The sequence below is a fragment of the Leptonychotes weddellii genome, chromosome 6 (assembly GCF_054177405.1).
Source record: "Leptonychotes weddellii isolate Sample4059 chromosome 6, ASM5417740v2, whole genome shotgun sequence".
Lineage (NCBI taxonomy): Eukaryota > Metazoa > Chordata > Mammalia > Carnivora > Phocidae > Leptonychotes > Leptonychotes weddellii.
This window is the reverse complement of record NC_138374.1, coordinates 4,231,331-4,250,274: the sequence shown is the minus strand read 5'-3', so window position 1 is coordinate 4,250,274 and position 18,944 is coordinate 4,231,331. Positions and strand designations below refer to the sequence as shown.

Genomic DNA, 18,944 nt, shown 5'->3' with positions numbered 1-18,944 from the left:
TTTTTCACCTTTTAGACAAGGACTTATAAAAGTCACCTTGGGACGATAAAAATGTTTCCTGGAAAATACCAGAGATGCTTTGGGATTTCTGCACGCAACATATTCACTGTTAATGTTATTTGCAACATTCTTTTCAGGGACACAGATCGATGGGATCATTTGTGAGGTTTGGCCAAAGGAGCTTGCTGGAAAAATAAGGAATGGAGGTTGGGTTTGTAACACAGAGATGGACCAATAGCATCAACCATAGTCAACCTGGCTTTTTGACCTTGGGTAGCTCAATTGTGACCTTTAAGACCTCAGTTTGCTCATCCGTTAAAGGGAGGTAGTCATGGCACAGTTTCATAGAGCTCTTGTGGTGGTTAAATGAGAAAGGGGAGCAAGGGGCATGAGGCACATGGAACAGTGATCCAAAGCAGACTGTAAGGGAATCCATGCTCACGGTGGCATCAGGGACAAGGGAGGGGAGTGTAGCCAGGGAGGGACAGGAAGGGGACTTCCTCACGGTTAATAATATTTTGTTTCTTCTATGTGAAAAATGTTGGAGAAGAATACCGCAGACTTTTAAGTAGCTTTATTGGAGATAAAATTCACATACCATATAACCCACGGGTGCGTTCAATTCAGTGGTTTTACTTTTATTTATTTATTTATTAGATTTTATTTATTTATTTGAAAGAGAGAGAGAGCACAAACGGGGTGAAGGGCAGAGGGACAAGCAGACTTCCCCCTGAGCAGGGAGCCCGGTGCGAGGCTCCATCCCAGGACCCTGGGATCATGACCTGAGCCGAAGGCAGATGCTTAACTGACTGAGCCCCCCAGGTGCCCCAATTCCACGGTTTTTAGTCTGTTCCCAGATGTGCAACCATCACCACGGTCAATTTTAGAACATTTTCATCACCTCAGGAAGAGCCCTTCACCTTCAGCAATCACTCCCCGGTTCTCCCGCTCCCCTTCCCCGCTCTAAGCAAACCCTTTCTGTTTTCCCTGATTTTCTGATTCTGGACATCTCATAGGAATGGAATTATACCATATGTGGGCTTTGGTGTCTGGCTTCTTTTGCTGAGCATCACGTTTTTAAGATCCATCCATGTTGTAGTAGGTGTCGGAACTTCATTCTTTTTTATGGCCCTAGTCACAGTCCATTGTGTGGATACGCAACATTTTGTTTATATATTCCTTGTCTGGTGGAGGTTTAGATGGTTTCCACTTTTTGGCGATGATGAAGAATGCTGCCATGGACATTCACATACAAGTTTTTATGTGGGCGTGGTTTTTCAATTCTCTCGGGTGTCTCTACGGTGCTGGAATTGCTGGGTTGTACGTGACTCCGTTCCATTGTTTGAGCAGAAGCCAGACTGTTTCTCAAAGTGGCTGCACCATTTTGCATTCCCACCAGCAGTGCACAAGGATTCTGATTCTCCCACATCCTCCCCAGCACTTCCTACTATCTGGCCCTTTGATTCCAGCCAGACTAGGGGGTATGAAGTGGTATTTCATTGTGGTTTTCCTAATGATTAATGATGTCGAGCAAAGACTTCCAACATTTCAAATTCGGAGTGGTGGGAGCAGGGGTTTTGGGCACATTATTCTCTTTATTTTCTGTGTGTTTATATGTTGTCTAAAAATGGGTTGCTTACATCTTGCTTAACAGAGCGTTTTTGCACAGCCCACCCTGGAAAATGGGAATGATGCATTACCCATGGAGGAGTTGGGGTGGGAGTAGGCTCCCCACACTTGTCCCCAGCAGCTCTGCCTGCTCCTCACTCAGGAAGTCCAGCACCGTTCCTCCCAATGTCCCCAGCCCTGAGAGCCCCCTGAGCCACTGTCTTCCCAAGACGGAAGGTCATTCACTCCTTTCCCGTTGCAAGACTTCCCCACAAGTCCACGAGGACATCATCAGACATAACGACGCTTAGTGAGGGCTTTGCAGGGCCCAAGAGTGCCCACCAGCTGCGTCTCTGCCCTGCCCCCCCGCTCCCCACGGCCTGCCCAAACCACAGGCATGGAGGGAGGGAAAATCCTTCGGTGGTTGTGTCTTCAGCAATAAGGAGTCAGCACTATGGTTTTCCACCCTCCTCAATCAGCCCCTCCTTGGGCTCCCAGCAACACCCCCACCCCCAGCCCCTCAGAGCCCTGGCCCTACCTGGTCTTGTGTCCAGCCCTCTCCTCCCCTCCTTCCTTCTGACAGAGACCCATCTGGAAATGAGTCAACTGCGGGGTGGGGGGCGGGGAGCTCGCTGATTCACAGGAGGAGCTGCTGTGGTTTCTCATGATCATGTACGCTGTTAACAGTAGTCCTGCCCACGTCAGGTGCTGGCCATGGGCCAGGCCTGCCCATAGACCGTCCCGTGGAACCTTGTACAACATACGATGGTCTGCGGGGGGCCTGTTGTTAACACCTCTTCCCAGATGAAGAAATGAGGGAACACCAGGGCACCCCTCAGGCCCCCCCCGCCGCAGGGATGTGGTCAGGACCAGGCTCTCAGAGGCAGAGCCAGGCTCACACTCAGGGCTGCGGAACCCCAAATTCCGGCGGTCAACATCCCACTTTACCGATTCCTGTATGTGAGGGCCAAAGCTGGCAAAACACTTTTTAAAAAATATTTCTTGCTTCTCTTTATTCTCTTTATTTATTTGTTCCAAAGAACACTCTTGGCCCCACTGTCCACCTTCAGCTGGAGAAGCTTGACAATGCCCATCACCTCCCACCTGAGGCGCCTCGGCGGGGACAGAGGACAGAGACCCCCGCCGCACACAGACCCCCCAAGAGCCTGCCCACTGCAGGGCCCTCCTGCTCCATCTCGCTGGGAGTGGGACTTCGGTGGGCCCTGGGGCTCCACCTGTGGATGTGTGGGAAGCAGAGTGAAGGTTGTCCCTTGGCGCTTTTCCAATCACGTGAAGCTGATATGTTATCTCGGGGAGATGCAGTGAATGCACGCCAGGCCGGTCCTACAAGGAGAGCACTGGCCAGCACTGCCACCTTGTCCTGAGTCCCCGCACAGCAGGGCCGTGTGGGAGCTGTGTGCCCCTCCTGCAGGGGAGCTGGGCACCATCTGCCACCGCCGCGGACAGCCATGCTAAAACTGCCCCTCGAGCTCGGCCTCCTACTGCCTTGGCTTGAAGGACATCAGAACATGATGTGTCTGGGTGAAGTTGGGCCGATTGGGAGCCCCCCGAAGTGTAACTGGCCACTCTCTCTGACGGTGAAGTCTTAGGCAAGGAAGCAAGACTGTTCCTCAGAGCAGGTGTTCCCAGTGATAAGGAGCACATTGATTAATTGGCCTTTTCCACACCTCTGGTCCGCACATTCCTAAGGTGACTTGCAGGAGCCAGGATAATGCTCTCATTCATTCCTATCTGGGACCAACAAGCTCTTCCCTGTGGAAAATGCTTCCCTCTGCCACCACCCTTGGGATCGTGGTCCCTCAAAACTTGTGGCTATCTCTTCTCACGTCTAGCTGGTGGTGATCAAGATACCTAGTCTCCTTTGGAAGCTCTTATTGGATTTCCTGTCTTCACATGTGGGGTCCCAGGCAGGCACAAGCTCTGTGCTTTGCTCTACTCACATGCTCACAGCTCAGACAGTGGTCTTTGAAAGCCCTTATCTCTCCTCCTGACCTGGGCACCAGCTGCCCTCCCTGAACCTGGGTGAGTCGTTGGGGACAGATAACAACAGCCAGGTGTCTCCTAAGTGACACAGGGGCGTACGTGCCAGATCCAGGGCATATGCTGCTGACCATCCACCTGCACGGAGTGTTCTTCTTCCTTCTTTGCTACGATCTGTCCTCACCTGGAGGATACACGCTTGGGGTTAGCTCCTTGCCTCTTCCCTCCACCCCACTCAAGGGTCACTGGCCAGTTCACTGCTTTCCTACACCTGCTGCTACTTACCCCCTGGTGCTGATGGAAGACAGTTACCTCTGGGCTGGCCTTCTGCTCAAGTTCCCCATGGCTCCTTAGGTGAGTGGGTCCAAAGAGCCTGTCACAGTCAGCTAGGGCTGTGGCCACAAAAAGCTGCAGACTTGGGGGCTGAAAGAGCAGGCACTTGTTTCTCACAGCTGGAGGCTGAGATATCCAAGATCGAGGTGCCAAAGATTCAAAACCCAGCCCAGATTTGTTAAAAACATTTTCTGCACTTTGAGGGGTCAATAAAATGATCCTTTCTTTGTTTTCTTCATTTCCTGCATTTAAAGATAGAATAAAGAAAATTATGGATGATCTCGGCCTAAAATGAAACTTACAGAAGCCAGAGCCTTCAGAGAACATTCTAGAAGCAGATTTCCCTCAAGATCTAATGAAAATCTCATGCTAGAAGGTCTTTGGGTGAACCTCCCAAAGGAGCATCCACTCCAACAGAAACTGGCTTGTGATTTTATTTTATTATTTGTTTATTTTTTTAAAGATTTTTAATTTATTTTTTGACAGAGAGAGACACAGCGAGAGAGGGAACACAAGCAGAGGGAGTGGGAGAGGGAGAAGCAGGCTTCCCGTGGAGCGGGGAGCCCGATGTGGGGCTCGATCCCAGAACTCTGGGATCATGACCTGAGCCGAAGGCAGATGCTCAACAACTGAGCCACCCAGGCGCCCCTGGCTTGTGATTTTAAAGCCTAAAATCAGGTTCCATATGTGGAGCACAGCTTATTTCTACATCACTAGATATACTTCCCATTAATTCCAGGCAAGTTCTTTAAGACAAAGGAATTATGATTGTAAATATTTTGCAAAAATATGAATTTTTGTAAAAACATCACGAAGCCCTCAAAAAGAAAGTTAATTCTAATTTATGGAGCGGGGCCTTGGGGTGGTGAACACACAGAGATTGACAATGTCATGGAGGTGGACCCACACGATGACAGTCTGGGACCCATAGACTGGATGCACCCCAGACCCATCGGAAATGTTGACTTCAAACTTCCTTGTTGTGGCCCCGTGAAATGATGAGTTGATTTTCCCTAAGTCAATGAGCAACCATCCAAATCCTTTTTAATGGAGATATAAACTCCAGGTCATCAAACTAACTTGGGTTCTTGACTGGTCTTCGTGGATCACCTTTTATGGAAGGGGCCGTTGCTCAAAGGCCCAGACACACTTACCCACTGGGAAGTGAATAGTAACAAACTAAATAGAAGATTGTCTTAAAGATCAGAACGTTTCAACTCTGAAATCAATCCTACACTGAAACCTAATCAATGGAAACACCAAAATCAGGTGTGTGACCTCTTTTTAATAAGTTTTAGCCAGCTCACTTGTTCTCAAATGGCGGAGTTTTGATGGAAAATATCTATAGAGGCAGTTCTCAAAGAGTGGTCCCAGACGCCTGGGGGTTCTTGAGACTCCTGCGTGGGGTCTATGAGGTCAGAACTATTTTCATTATAATACTAAGACGTTATTTTCCTTTTTTTACTGGGTTGATACTTGAACTGATGGTGAAAAAACAATGGTGGGTAAAATTGCTTACACCTCAGCACAAATCAAGGTGTTTGCATCCAACTGCACTAGACATCATTGTGTTCTTCACCACCACGTGCTTGCGATGGAAAAAAGATGACCAGTTTTAATTAGGAACACTTTCGATCAAAACAAAGATATGCATACAACTTGTTTGCTGCACACTGAAATACATGATCGTCTCCAGGAAAAACACATGTGTGATTCATTGAGTTATGAGCTCCGCTGCCTTTTTCATGGAACTCCATCTTTATTTGGAAGAATGACTACCCAACTATGGTTATTCAGCATTGGGTACTTGGCAACGTTTTCTCCAAAATGAATAAAGTGAGTCTGTCACTTCAAGGAAAACAACTGACAGTCTTGGTTGCCAATGATAAAATTTGAGCTTTCAAGTGAAGATTGGAATTTTGGAAAACTTGCAGTATCTGCCAAGCTGAGCTCACTAGCTCCCCAATGCTTACATACTTTTCTGATGAAATTGGTGACAGTATTTACAAAAGTGAATTTTTAATGTTTATAATGAATTTATCAACTTTTGTAAGAGCCACATAATTCAGTGAACTGGTATTTTTTAAGTGACCAATATTTGATATTACAAAGTCATGCATGGCTGAAAGGTCCATTCACAGCACAAGAGATCAACACAATGTTTTAATGTAATAGAGAAGGAAAAATTCGCTCATATAGTTTCAGATTTCACATCGCAACTGACCTTTAAGCAATGGCCCTTGGTTGAGTTTTGGTGTAGTATCAAAGGAGAATATCTATGGTTTTCTAAAAAGACCATTAAAATACTCCTCCCTTTTCCGACTATATCTCTGTGTGTGGTCGGATTTAAAATAACTTACCATGACAGATGGAAGACAGAGCAGACGTGAGAATCCAGCTGTCTTCTATTATGCCAGGTACTGATGAGATTCATACTTTTTGTTTCAAAATTTTTCACATTTTTCATTAAAATGTTATATTAGCATGTAATGTGTTTATTGATTTTTATTTTTATTTTTTTAAAGATTTTATTTATTTATTTGAGAGAGAGAGTAAATGAGAGAGAGAGAGAAAGCACAAGTGGGGAGAGGGAGAGGGAGAAGCAGACTCCCCGCTGAGCAGGGAGCCCGACATTGGACTTGATCCCAGGACCCCAGGATCATGACCCGAGCTGAAGGCAGATGCTTAACTGACTGAGCCACCCAGGTGCCCTTATAATCATTTTAATTTCTAATGTGGTAAATATTGGCAGAATCAACCCAAGTAAACAAAAGCTTTTCAGGGTCTTCAATGCCACCAACCTCTACGACACTCTCCAAACGTGATGTATCACCTACTTTGCTATCAAAATTCTTTACAAGTTTTTATTTGATTGGACAAGTCCGTGATGGACACATTTTCATGGAGGCATTAAACTAGACAATTTACATTGGGTGACACTGGAGTTGGCCGTTTCTCAGTTGGTGTGGCATTAATTGACTCGGGTCAGAGAGTAGCTATGAAAGTCTTGCCGAGGAGCTGCATTTCGAGCGGGACATGAGATGTCCGTGGGTTGGGATGCTCAGTAAAAACCATGGAGCTCCCAGAGGGATGACCCTGGAGTTTCTCAACAGCACATGTACCCCTGGCTCTTTGACACCTAGGCATAAGTGAAAAATGACGGAAGAGTCTGGAAAATAGATTTTTGTTTGTTTGTTTGTTAAAAGATCCGCTAGTCTAGAGCATAAAATGAGCTATTGATTGTCATCATTCATTCATTGCTTTTGTTAGGCAAAAGCTGAAGATAATGTTTCAACAACACTGTGCAAGAAAGTAAGATCCCCACAGAGTAGGCTCATTATACCCCTTGTAGAATAAAAGCATTCACGAAAATAAAATTTTATTGGAACATTCTCTGGAACACACCCGTTACAGGTGTCCTCCATACTTGAAAACTTGACCCGATCACATTTGGTGTTTATATAAGTGTTTCTTTAAAAAATCAACTCCATGAAATAAAAAGGAAAAAAAAAAAGAATTTAGAGGTTCCTAAATCTTCTTCTACCCATTTTATTTTTATTTTTCAAATGAGGAAGCAGAGACAAGAAAGCCGTGCCTTAGCTCACTGTGTTTCAACTTCCCTGACTCCTCCGTGTGATCAGTGGGTTGGATTAGATCCCCTCCAAAGTCTGTTGTGGTCCTTGCTCAAGGTCACAGAGTTTGGAGAGGAGCTAAGACCATGTCTTTCTCAGGGAAGCCTTCAGATTCTCCATCCGGATGCTCCCACAGCACTCAGAGGTTCTGCTTCGAAAGCCACCTTGGGATGGTGGACTTGTCTGTCTGTCCAGCTACACTGGATGCTCCATGCCTATCGTGCATTGCAGGGTCCTGAGCTCCTGCTTCGTGTCTTAAGTAGATGAAGCACTCAGTAAATATTAGTGTGCTGCGCCTTCACTAAAACCCCAGGCTGTTAACACAGAAGCATGTGCCTTCCGTCCTATACTGCCTGCTTTAATAGATACTTAATCCCTACTCACAACCGTGACGGGGCCAACAACAAGAGGTTAGTCTTATCTTAAATACATGAAGATTACACACAATGTGTACTGTCTGGTGAAAATGGTGAAAGTTTTAATCAAAAGGTGAATGATGACCCATTTAAAATGTTGGCAAATCCAGCAAACTCAGTTCACCCCAAATGTCACATGCCTGGGGGACGCCCAGTGGAGGCCAAGGTCTAATGCTTGCAGGTGCACTTGAGACGTTTTATGACCCTTTCATATGCATGCGTGGTGCCCCTGTAAGATTATTGGTCCCAGCCACGTACCTCTCAGGAGGCCTGGGCTGAGGGTCTAGGATGGAATCTCTGCTCAGTCTCTCCCAATTGCCTAAAAAATGGGATTAATTATAAACCAGCCCATGCTTCTGCTGTGAGGAGCCAATGAAACCTCCTGTAGAGCGTTTAGGGGAGGACACACTAAGAGACGGTCATGTTTGCTGTGGCCTCTCCTCCCGGCAGAGCCCCGAGACCCACAACCCAGCCGTCCGCGAGCTCCGCCGTCGCTGTGCTCAGAACTAGAAAAGCAGCAACTCCACCTTCTGGAAGAGCGATTTGCCCATTGGACATTTTGTTGGAGTTTCGTGCTTCCAGATAACCGGACGAGCAGAGCATTTCACAAAGGGTCATGGTTAAACATTAAACGTCTAACCCTCTCGGTAAGGAGTGAGGTGGGCGGTGGGAGGAGCGTTCGTTTACAAAGCAGTGTCTTTAAAACTCAGAGGCATAAAATGCAATGCACTTCTATCTACATTTTTCTTTCCTACGAAACAATGAAACATTTTGAAAAGAAAGCTTTCGCTGCGATCTGAAGCCCTTCACAAACACGAATTCCTTGTAGCAGGAGCTAGGATGTTGTCGGAATCTCTGCCGGCGAAATTCATCTTCAGTGTCTGGGCGGGGTGAGAACACACAGTGGGAAGAGCATGCGGAACAGGAACAGAATCTGGGCATTCTTCGGGGCCTCCCACTCGGGGCATGTAATGTGTCAGGCTTCCCACGTATCTCAATTCCTCCCTGAGCACAGCCTTAGTCAGCCAGTGACCCTGGGCATCATGAGTAATCGGACCCTCTTTCTATTTTTAGGAGCACAAAGTCCCTTGGCCACAGGATGTGCCGGCTTCTCTGGTGTGTCCTTTCACTAAGACCCCACCCTCTCCAGCTCAGGTTAGCACCCAGCCCGGCTGAAGGTTAGCACCCTCTGCTTGAGCCTGGCGCTCCTTTTGGTTCTGAGGGAACGAGAGCCACCGTGAGACTCACACATGCGGCGAAATGTGCCAGGCACACCCAGGAGGCCACACTTTCTGTGGGGACCACGCTCCTTGCCCACTGTCGTCCCCGTGCGCCCCACCCCCACCCCCACCCCACAGGCCTGGGCCGCCAGCCTGATGCAAACAACGCTTGTGGAACTGAGTCAAATATAGGCAAAAACAAATAAGCGTCCAAGGCCTGCTTCGACTTCTGCTTTGCCACTTGCCAGCTTCGGATGCTTGGTCAAGTTTATTAACTTCCCTGGGTCTAAGGGGTTTGCTGCTTGCTCATTTACAAAGCAAACAAATTATGTGGCCTGCAGCAGCTAAGGGTGGTGGCATGTCTCGCCTTGAGATCTGATTACAGTGTTTACGTAGGAAGGGTCTGTGACAGAGGAGGGTGGCCGCCAGGTCTCCAGGGCCAGGAGCCCTTTGCTCGCCTCGGCAGGGTCCCTTCCCATAACCTGAGAGCCAATCCTGCTTTTGTCAACCCACCTCACGGGTGATTACAATGAGGCTCTCGGAGGTTAAGTAGCTTCTCCACCCCGGGCAGCCTGACTCCAGAATTCCCTCTCTATCCTACACTAATTGTCATTTCTATTATCTACGTTTTATTTTTTAGTCATGGGAAAGCAAACAGAGGCTCAGAAGGGGCCGTGACATGGCCGGCTCTGAGATCCCAGAGCAGTTTGCAAATGGAGCTTCTAGCTGCATCTCCGCGTCCCGGGTGGTGGGGTGTTTGGGGGTGAGGACGGGGAACAGGGCTGCTCTGGAGGGAATCTGCCTTCCACACCCCGGGCTGAAGGATTGATGTGCCCACCGCCCCCCCCACAGGGGTGGGGGGGTGCGGGGTGCCGAGGTCAGGAGAGCACAGTGTGGCTCAGAGACGAAGGACCAGTCTCTCTGAGCTGCAATTTCAGAATCAGAAAGGCTCCTGCCTCTGAACCATCTGTTCCACACACGCCATGCCCACATCCTTATTCAGGCTGCAGAAAGACATCAGATCAGGCAACTGTGCCCCATCCTTATTCAGGCTGCAGAAAGACATCGGATCAGGCAAATAAGAACCCGGCTCCCCGTCTGCACTCGGTGGCGGGTTTCAGTGAAGGAGGGAGAGGGTCACTGGGCGGGCGAGGTACAGGCAGGAGAGCCCGCTCTGGAGCTTGCTTGGCGCCTGCCTGCCCTCTGCAGCATCTGCACGCTCCCGGGGCTTCCAAGAGCCCGAGCTGCCCCAGAGGACGCAAGGCCGCTGGTAGGTCTGCCTATATATATGGCCACGTGGCATTCACAGGAGTACTACTACTGTATGGCTGTGCGGGGCTGGCTGCTGGAGCGCTATGGAGACCCTGAAAAGTGTCATATCCAAGGAGACAATTCTTCCTGCCCTGCTTAATCCACAGGGTTTGTTGAGATGATCAAATAAAATTATAATAGTGATAGCAAAGCGTACCTGGAGGGTATCCCTGGCTCCCATCGTACTTTGCAAACATCAGCTCACTGGGGAGGGAGGGGGGCACTAGTCACGTGGACATTAGTGTAAAGAATGAATTTCCCTAAAATTATCATCATAGACCCTGTGTTCTTGTAAAATTGAAGAGTACGATATTCTATATGATTTGTTTATTTTGCAGATGTGGATGAACTTTGTCACCCAGCTCATCGTAAATAAGACCACATGGGTTAATTAAGGGGTCGTATTATGACCGCTCAAACTTCTAATTCCACAGAATAGCTCAGACTTCGAAAATGGTGTTTCGTGTGGTTCCACTACAACAAATGTAATGCGTGTTTATGAAGTAATTTTAGAACAGCAAATCACATCTATGTCTGTGAGTGGTCTGCAAACTTTGTTCTTCCTTAACAGGATTTCTAGGGAATACACACATACACAGTGTCATTAGCGTCTACCTTCAGACACGGTAAGAGTCAGTCAAGCTGTTCATCTCCAGAACTGTTGAACGTACTTCCCCATATCAGATTCCTGTTCTGAATGGTTCCTTAAAGGTCATCTGTGATATAAGGATAGAGATAGTTTGTCCCCTAAAGAAACCAGGTGCTGCTCAAACTCTGAGGTGAGTACGCGCAGTCTTTATATCCTGTAGTGTCCTTTGCACTAACACGGGGTGTGAGCACCTGCCTACTCGGCGATCATTTGCATGGATTTGTCACCCATACCCGTTTCTTTTTCCATTACTTGTCCACATTATCAAAATCTGATATAAAATGCAAACTTCGAAGAACAACAATGTTTTTAGCGTCTAAGAATTTAGAACTTTTTTCATGAGAATCATAATTTTAATATCTTCAAAGTTTCACAGTAAGTTAATTTGTTAGAGTAACCTTGACTTTGGGGTGGGTGGTTATAGAGGACTGACCTTCAGAGGATGAGCACAGTCTGGTGACTAAGTCCCTGTTTTATGTGAAATTTAACAGCTGCTCTTGGAATGCCTGTCTTGACTTCTCCACAGTAAGCTCTGCCATGGAAGGAACCCGCGTTAGCACACTGCAAATCGCATCATAGGTATTCAATGGGCGTTTCTTGAATGAAAAATATTAACTCTAAGACAGATTGTTAAAAAATAGTAGATAAGAAGGTCGTGAATCCCTAATAGCTTCATAAAGCAGATCTTTCTGTCCAAAGAGTTACTGCTTTGTAAATTACACTAAGAGTGTAAATTACACTAAATTTCTGCTCCATTTGACTTTGGTTCAATCAAGACATGTCGGGTCATTATTTAAGAATCCTGTCAATGTGAAACCTGGCTGACTTGTGGGATATTCAAGCCCAAAAGATCTTCAAAGGGATTTTCTGGAAGAATATCCTACTGGCAAAGTGGGTCTAATCCATTCTGAATCTTTTCAAAAATCTCCTGGTGGCCCATTGTGTTCTTTTGAGTCTGTGAACCAATTTTACCCACCCGGTCTTAGAGGGCAACCCAACATCTGTGTTCTCCATCTGCCCAGACTTCACTCTGGAAATGCCTGCAAGCCCAGTGCTCTAGGCCATTTCCTACCCTCTGGCTGGGCCGGAATCCGCTGATGGCTGATCCACTCACATCCGACCAACTATACTTTGTCAACAGCAAAGGGTTGGTTCCTAGAACTTCTTGCAAAGTTACATTTCCCTTTTGACTAATTCACCACAATCCTTTTAAACCAAAAATACATTTGGCCTCCCTAGTGTGGAGGCTATAGGACTATAATTTTTATCTTTCTTAAATCTTCTCACTTCCTAGTCTCTTCCATACAAAAACTGCCCCTTGGAACCTCAAAAATGGGTCTGAAGGTCATATATCAGCACTTCTACCCACTACTGGGTTTGAATTATGTCAGCAACCAGGGGTCCACAGGACCAGGGCATTTATTCCAAACTTTTGCCCACCTTTTGCCTCCAATACCTGGTCCTGGAAAGACGAGTTCTGAATCTCTCTGTACCTGGAAGTCTTCAGTCATACAGTGGAATAAAAATACCTGGTCCCTCCTAAGGAGAAGGAGATCCCAGGTGCTAACGTGCTTTGAGCTACTTAAAGGAAAAGTGCATACCACAAACCTTTATTGTCTTAGAGAGTGAAACCGGGGTCGGGAGGGTCCATAGTCTCGTAATCATTCTACCACTTTGAACACTGCGTGGACTGGAGAGATTTCCCCTTCGTCGTCCCCACCTTAGTGGGAAGAACCCTTTGCAATGTGACATCATTCATGGAGTGTCATGAGATACAAAACTATCACAAAATGACAGTCAGCCAGAGCCGCACTTAACCTTGCTGATTGCCCAGACAAGTGAGCCAGTCACTGCTTGGGAGCTGATGTACAATAGAATAGACCTAATAACAAAATAATATAACATCAAATTCAGAATAAAATTCCATCTCTTGGAGCGTATTCCATGGGCTTTCTCTGCTCCTGCTTTCGCTGGTATCTGGCCTTCTGGTAGAAAACAATGATGACCACAGAGACAATACTTAGAAGAATGACAAGCAGCGCTAGCCAAAACGAGTAACCGTAGCTGTGGGTCGTTCTTCCGTAGGCAGCTGCTGGATATTGCTGGTACAGCGTCTGGGCCAGGGCTTCCGAGAGATGGTTGGGTTGTGTGTTCCCCACAAACAGTATCATGGCCACGAAAATGAAGAAGGCTGGAAAGAAGATTCAGTCTCATAAATGATACGGTGATGCCTTTTTAAATGTCACTTTCTTTCTTAATGGAACCTGTGCTCTGTGGGTATGTATGGAACATGTACACGGGGAGGGGGGGCTTACAGTCTTCTAGGTACTGGAATGTAAAAGAAGTGTAAGACCTGAGCTAGATTCTAGGCACGAACCGCTAAAGACTGAGGGCAGCGTCCGGCCAAGGGCGAAAATTCGGTTCAAGTCCTTTCCGAAGGGCCTGTTGAGGACCCCTCCCTTGGCCGGTGCAGGCAGAGATATGTGGAATGAACCAGAGAATGAGCAGGCAGGAGAGTCAAGCTTTCTAGAGAGGACTGGATGGATGACAAGGACGCGAAGGACAGAGCATTGCAAACAGAAGAGGCAGTCTACACGAAGACACACGGGGGCCAGGGAGCCCGGAGCCCCCGGGACCTCGAGACAGGACCCGGCCCATGGGGAGCTGCTCTGAGGATCCTGAGCACCGACTACAGAGGAAGAGACCACCCCGGAGAGCCTCAGACACTGGCTCAGAGGCTGGGCTTTCATTCTGCTTGCAGTGGAGTATGGTGTTTAACCAGGAAGGGTCTCCTGGCTAAACTCATGTGAGAAGAGAACTTGTTAATGGTCTTCTCTTCCCTTTTTTATTCTTCACAAATGTCCTCCCCTGGAGAGTGTGTCTTGGTAGTGACTTTGGACAGCCACCTTGGCCCAGTTGAAGAACAGAGTTCTGGAGTCGGAGAGAGCCAGGTTCCAAGGCTCCAGCCACGCAGCCCTGGGTGATTTGTGTGCTTCTCTGGACCTCATTCTTCACTTTCCAAAGGGAATCAGCCTGACCAAGGCCAAGAGTAGATTCGTGGTTGGTTGGAATGGGGCTGGGCTGGGAGTGGGGAGGTGGCAGAGGCCAGAGGGTGTGGGATGCTCTCTGAGCTGATGGAATGTTCCAAGACTGACGGAGGGAATGGTTGCCCATCTCTGAGAATATTTATCCACAACTAGACAGACGTTCTGGGGTCAACGTGTCCTGGCCATAGCCCACACCCAGAAACTTTTCCCAGTCCTCCAAAGGCCCTGACTTGAGGGCTTTTGTGTGAGGAGAACGCTTGGACTGTCCTTGATGATGGACTTTCATGCTCAGCGTGATGGTTTTACTTCTCAGTAATTTGGACATACAAGAGCCCCCTCCTCTGAAGCTCTACACGTCTCACACTCCCTAATTATCCTTCATTATGCCCTTGTGAAATTTCTTATAAAAGCTTAGTCACAAAGAGGCAGGGTGAACACAGGGTCACACACTTTTCTCTGCAGTGGGACGGGCTTGGCTTTGATTTGAATCGGGAAGGGGCCGCTGCTGACATGTGCAGACCTGAGCCCCGGCAGGAAGGAGCTGCCGCTCCCTGTCTGCGTCCCCGGCTCTCTGAGGCAGGGGATTTGCAGTGGGGTGAAGGGGGCCCTGTGGTAGCAGGGGGAGCTCCAGACCTGGCCTGTCCCCACCAGGCCATGTGACTTGCCCCATCACTTTCTGCTCTCTGGGCTTCAGGGCTAAGGATCAAACAATCTGCAAAGTTCTGTCAGGCCCCGACATTCTCTCAGTCCACAGTTATATCCCCTGTGGTCAGGGTCGGGCCATGCCAGGCCGCTGTGGGGGCGAAGGGCAGGCTGGGGTCAGAGGGCACAGGAGCCTGGGAGGTTGCGATGCTGCTGTGTTTTCCTCCAAGCAGAATCTGCTCCTGTTCCTTCCAAGCCACAAACCACGCTAGGAAGCCCAGGTCCTCTTCCTTGCAGCCAAGGGGAGTTTGTTCAAATCCAGCCTCAATGGGGATTCGCGGCACTTCCCTCTGGCTCAAGAGACCAAGGGGACCAAGTCTCCTGCCAAGATGACCCAAAGCAAGGATATGTCAATGGCATGTTTGTGCATAAAAGCCTTCTGCAGGCCGAGCCTCACCTAGAGTTTCCACTACGTTCTGCACATTCAAAGCTCATGTGAAGATTGGGAGTCCCCAGAGGCAAACTCAGGGCCAAAGTCTGGCTTCCCAGAGCACTGGGATCAAGAGGCCAGGAGGGGCATTCAGAGGAGGCCGGACGTGAAGCCCAAAGCCACAAAGATCTCCCTGTGACCCCTGCCAGAATGCAGACCTCCTCCTTACACATCCATGTCTCGGGTTGTTTCTCTGCCCACCTGACAGCCCCTTCTGTGTGTTAGAACTTGCCCCAAGCCGGAAAGGAATGCCGCAGGAGCTCTCTCCCTGTCAGAGGATTCTTTGTTGTTAGAAGTAGGCGGGGATTGAGGGGAAGGCCACAGGCCCTGTGTTTTTCATGTTTTCCTCCACAAACACGCAATGGCCTCTGCCAGGTGCAAAGTCAGCTTATCCTCAACTGTGGAGACAAAGAGCTGGAAACACCAACCTTGCAGAAACAGGCTTGATGAAGCAATGGGCTTTGAGCCCCATGGGCCGTAGCATGGCGATGTGGTCCCCGTCTTGTCCCTGCGGCCCCACATCCAAACCTCCTTTGGAACTGGCACCTGATTTTCCTCTTGGAGCTGCCCCCAGCCCCAGCCCCAAGGGATCAGGTATCCCAGACATTGGGTGGGGCAGCCGGTGAGTTCAACTCCACTGGTGGCCATGGAGATTGCTCCAGGGGTGGGGAAGGAAAATTTTAGGGAGAGTCAGATTTGGGGGAAAAGAGGTCCTTTCTCCTGAGGTTGCTGGCAGCCATCCTGCCTCTAAGGGGACCAGCTCGCTGCTTAACACCAGAGAGAGCGTTGGGAAAATCAAGAGACAAGCACCGAAGGGAATCAGAGTTCTGACGGCATGGGCCGGCTGGCAGCCGTCCTGGGCATTCGCAGTGGCTGCCGAGCCTCGAGAAGCCCCAGTGAGAGCCACACATACTGTGACCAAAGCTGGGATCTGCTTCCCATCTGAGCTGCACCCCGACCCCAACGTTGACAATACACAAACAAAGTGACCTAGCCACACCCTACAGAATCACCGGGAGCTCACAGGTCACCCACAAGAAGGGTGTTGACCCCAGAGTCTCTAAATGACCTTCTTTGTGGTCCTCTGTGGGACAGTCATACAGATGTGTCATGTTTGGATTTTAGCCCACACTGACTGTTATTTGGAGGTGAGGAGAGTAAATAAGTGTGTGCGTGTGTGTGTACATGTGTGTATGTGTGTGTTTGTGTATGTACACAAATGTGTGCATGCATGTGCACACACGTGTGTGTGTGTGTGTGTGTGTGTACTTCCGTACGTTATATGGAACCTAATTCGGAGTTAAGCACATAGCAGGAGTTTTGTTGTCAACAGTCTGTTTTGTCCATTTAGGAGCATTGTGTTTAACTCCTTACGTTTGATACTCAATAGCAAAGACTGGCTTATGTTACATATTTCAACAGCTAACACCCTGTCCACATGTCACTCCTTGTCTCTCTACCAGGGCATTTAAAACAATTTTATTTCCAAGATGCTTCATAAATTCTGTAGGTTTACAGATATAAACCCCGGGCCCCAGCACACAACTGGGCACATACTAGGTCTGCCTAATTTCCACGGGTCCCCTGGGATCGCGTGTGTTCTTGCGTGGGACGGAGCACCAGAGAGACAGAGACACAGAGGTCGTGCTTGTCAGCAGAGTGCCCGGTGTCCCCGGGGATACTCACCACCAAGTCCACTCCCGGTGTACACGCCCACTGGCCCCAAGAACGTCTGATAGGGGCTGCTGATGCTGTTGTAGAAGGTAAGCCCAGAGCTGAGCAGCGAAGTGCACAGGCTGAGGACCAGGAACAGGATAACCACCAAATGCAGCGTTCTTTGGGAAGAATTGTTCAATTTCTCTAAAACTAAAGCAGTGTGTGGTAAGCACGTCACACAAAAAGCAAACACCAGCCGTAGACCCGAGGGCTACACCACCCACACCCTGGCAGTCCCCCGCACTCTCTCCTCTCGGGCACTGGGGGTAGGAATTGCAGGGGGCACCTCTCAGGTGTGCACCAGGAGGAAGGGGTGGCTCCTCGGGATCCTCATTCCCTGCTTGCATGTGTGCAACCACAGGACTTTGGATAACTGGCTATCCAGCCCAATTTTAATTTCCCCGAGAAAAGAGGGTGCCCTCCTTGATAAGCTGCGGCAGGGCTGGATACCCCTCCTCAGGGCATTCCGGCCTCAGATGCCTGACAGCAGGCATCACCTCCTCATGGACGGTGTTCTCTTGCTCGGAGCACTACTATGCTTCCGCTTGGGGACACTTACTGAAAACCTGTGACCGAGAAGATCTGGCACACCCAGAGATTTCAGAGGTGAGCCCATTACACAGAAGGCCAGGAGGGGAGGGGCTGATGGAGGTGACCAGGTAGCTGGGAGGCAAAGATGGCCTTGGGGACAGGCAGAAGACTGGTGTGGGTACAACCGAGGTGTCGACCACACTTCTCGACGTCACTTCCCTGGAGCTAGAGAGGACCCAGTGCCCATGTGGCTTAAATGCAAAAGGTGACCCCTGGGTAAGCCATCAGAATTCTTCCCAAGCTCAATTCCTCTGAGCTCACACAACATTTTATAAAATGTGCATTTTTCTTAAGTGCAAAGGAGCTCCAGACATGGATATGCATTCGTGCCAAATGAAACACAGATGCCCTGGGCCATTAGCCATGAGTTCCTGCTTTTGCCATCCTCCTGTTTCTAACCACAACCAGCCACTGTCCCTATGAATCTGTTTCCCCGCTTGCTCCTTTGTTTACAACACAAAATGACCAGACCCCAGAGGCATGCTGTCCCCACACTTACCTGTAACTCCAGCCACGCATTTATAAAACATCCCCAAAGGCTGCGGGTGTGTTTTAGGGCCTTAGGTGATTGCCACCACATTAAATAAAGTGTTTACCAGGATGTTCTGTGAAAGCCACAATGATATACAGAAAAAGTAATCTGGGAAAAAGATTTCAGAGTTCATTGTAAGATGCCAACAAAGTCACTGGGAATTGTGAGATGTAAGAACCATGATGGGTTGGGGAGGTCTGGTAAGAGAAAGTAAAAATCTTCTTCTTTCCATTCCTGTTTCCCAGGCCCCTGGGAGAGAGCGGGGAGCCACTCCCAGCCTTGTCACATAGCAGCTTTCAAGAACAGAAACCAGAAAAGCCAGGAAAGATATCGTTTGAGGACTTGGGGGCTCCTTATCTCGCTCTCTGAACCAGAGTGCTCCAAAAAACGAGATCCCTGAGAACTGGAGGGGCCCCAGGACGTGGTGCGTGCCAGGGAAGGAGCAGCCAAGCCTGCTCCTGACGTGTGTCCTGGCAGCAAGGGGCTCACTCTTTGCAAGGTGGTCCTTTTCATGCCGTGTCGCCTTCATTATTTAAAAGCTCTTCACTGGTGTCATAGGGAAGTGATGAATCACTGAGTTCTACTCCAGAAACCGACATTGCTCTGTATGTTAACTAACTAAAATTTAGACTTAAAAAAAACGACAACGCACAAATAAATAAACAAAAGCTCTTCATTGTGTTGGGCCCAAACATGCGTCTCTATGACTTTTGCCCGGAGTCCTTCTGCTTCCTCTGGAGCAACTCAGAATCTACT

General features: G+C 48.6%; 1 protein-coding gene across 1 annotated transcript in view; it reads right to left on the bottom strand.

Annotated features, from left to right (window-relative positions):
• Nucleotides 1-11,478: 11,478 nt before the first annotated feature.
• Nucleotides 11,479-18,944, bottom strand: part of CLRN3 (clarin 3) — a 12,004-nt gene continuing 4,538 nt past the window's right edge. Inside the window, exons 2-3 of the mRNA XM_006746556.2 lie at nt 17,036-17,215; nt 11,479-13,361 (exon numbers count right to left, since the gene is read on the bottom strand). Coding sequence (XP_006746619.1) covers nt 13,081-13,361; nt 17,036-17,215 — 461 coding nt within the window. The 3' untranslated portion in view covers nt 11,479-13,080. The remainder of the gene's footprint in view (nt 13,362-17,035; nt 17,216-18,944) is intronic.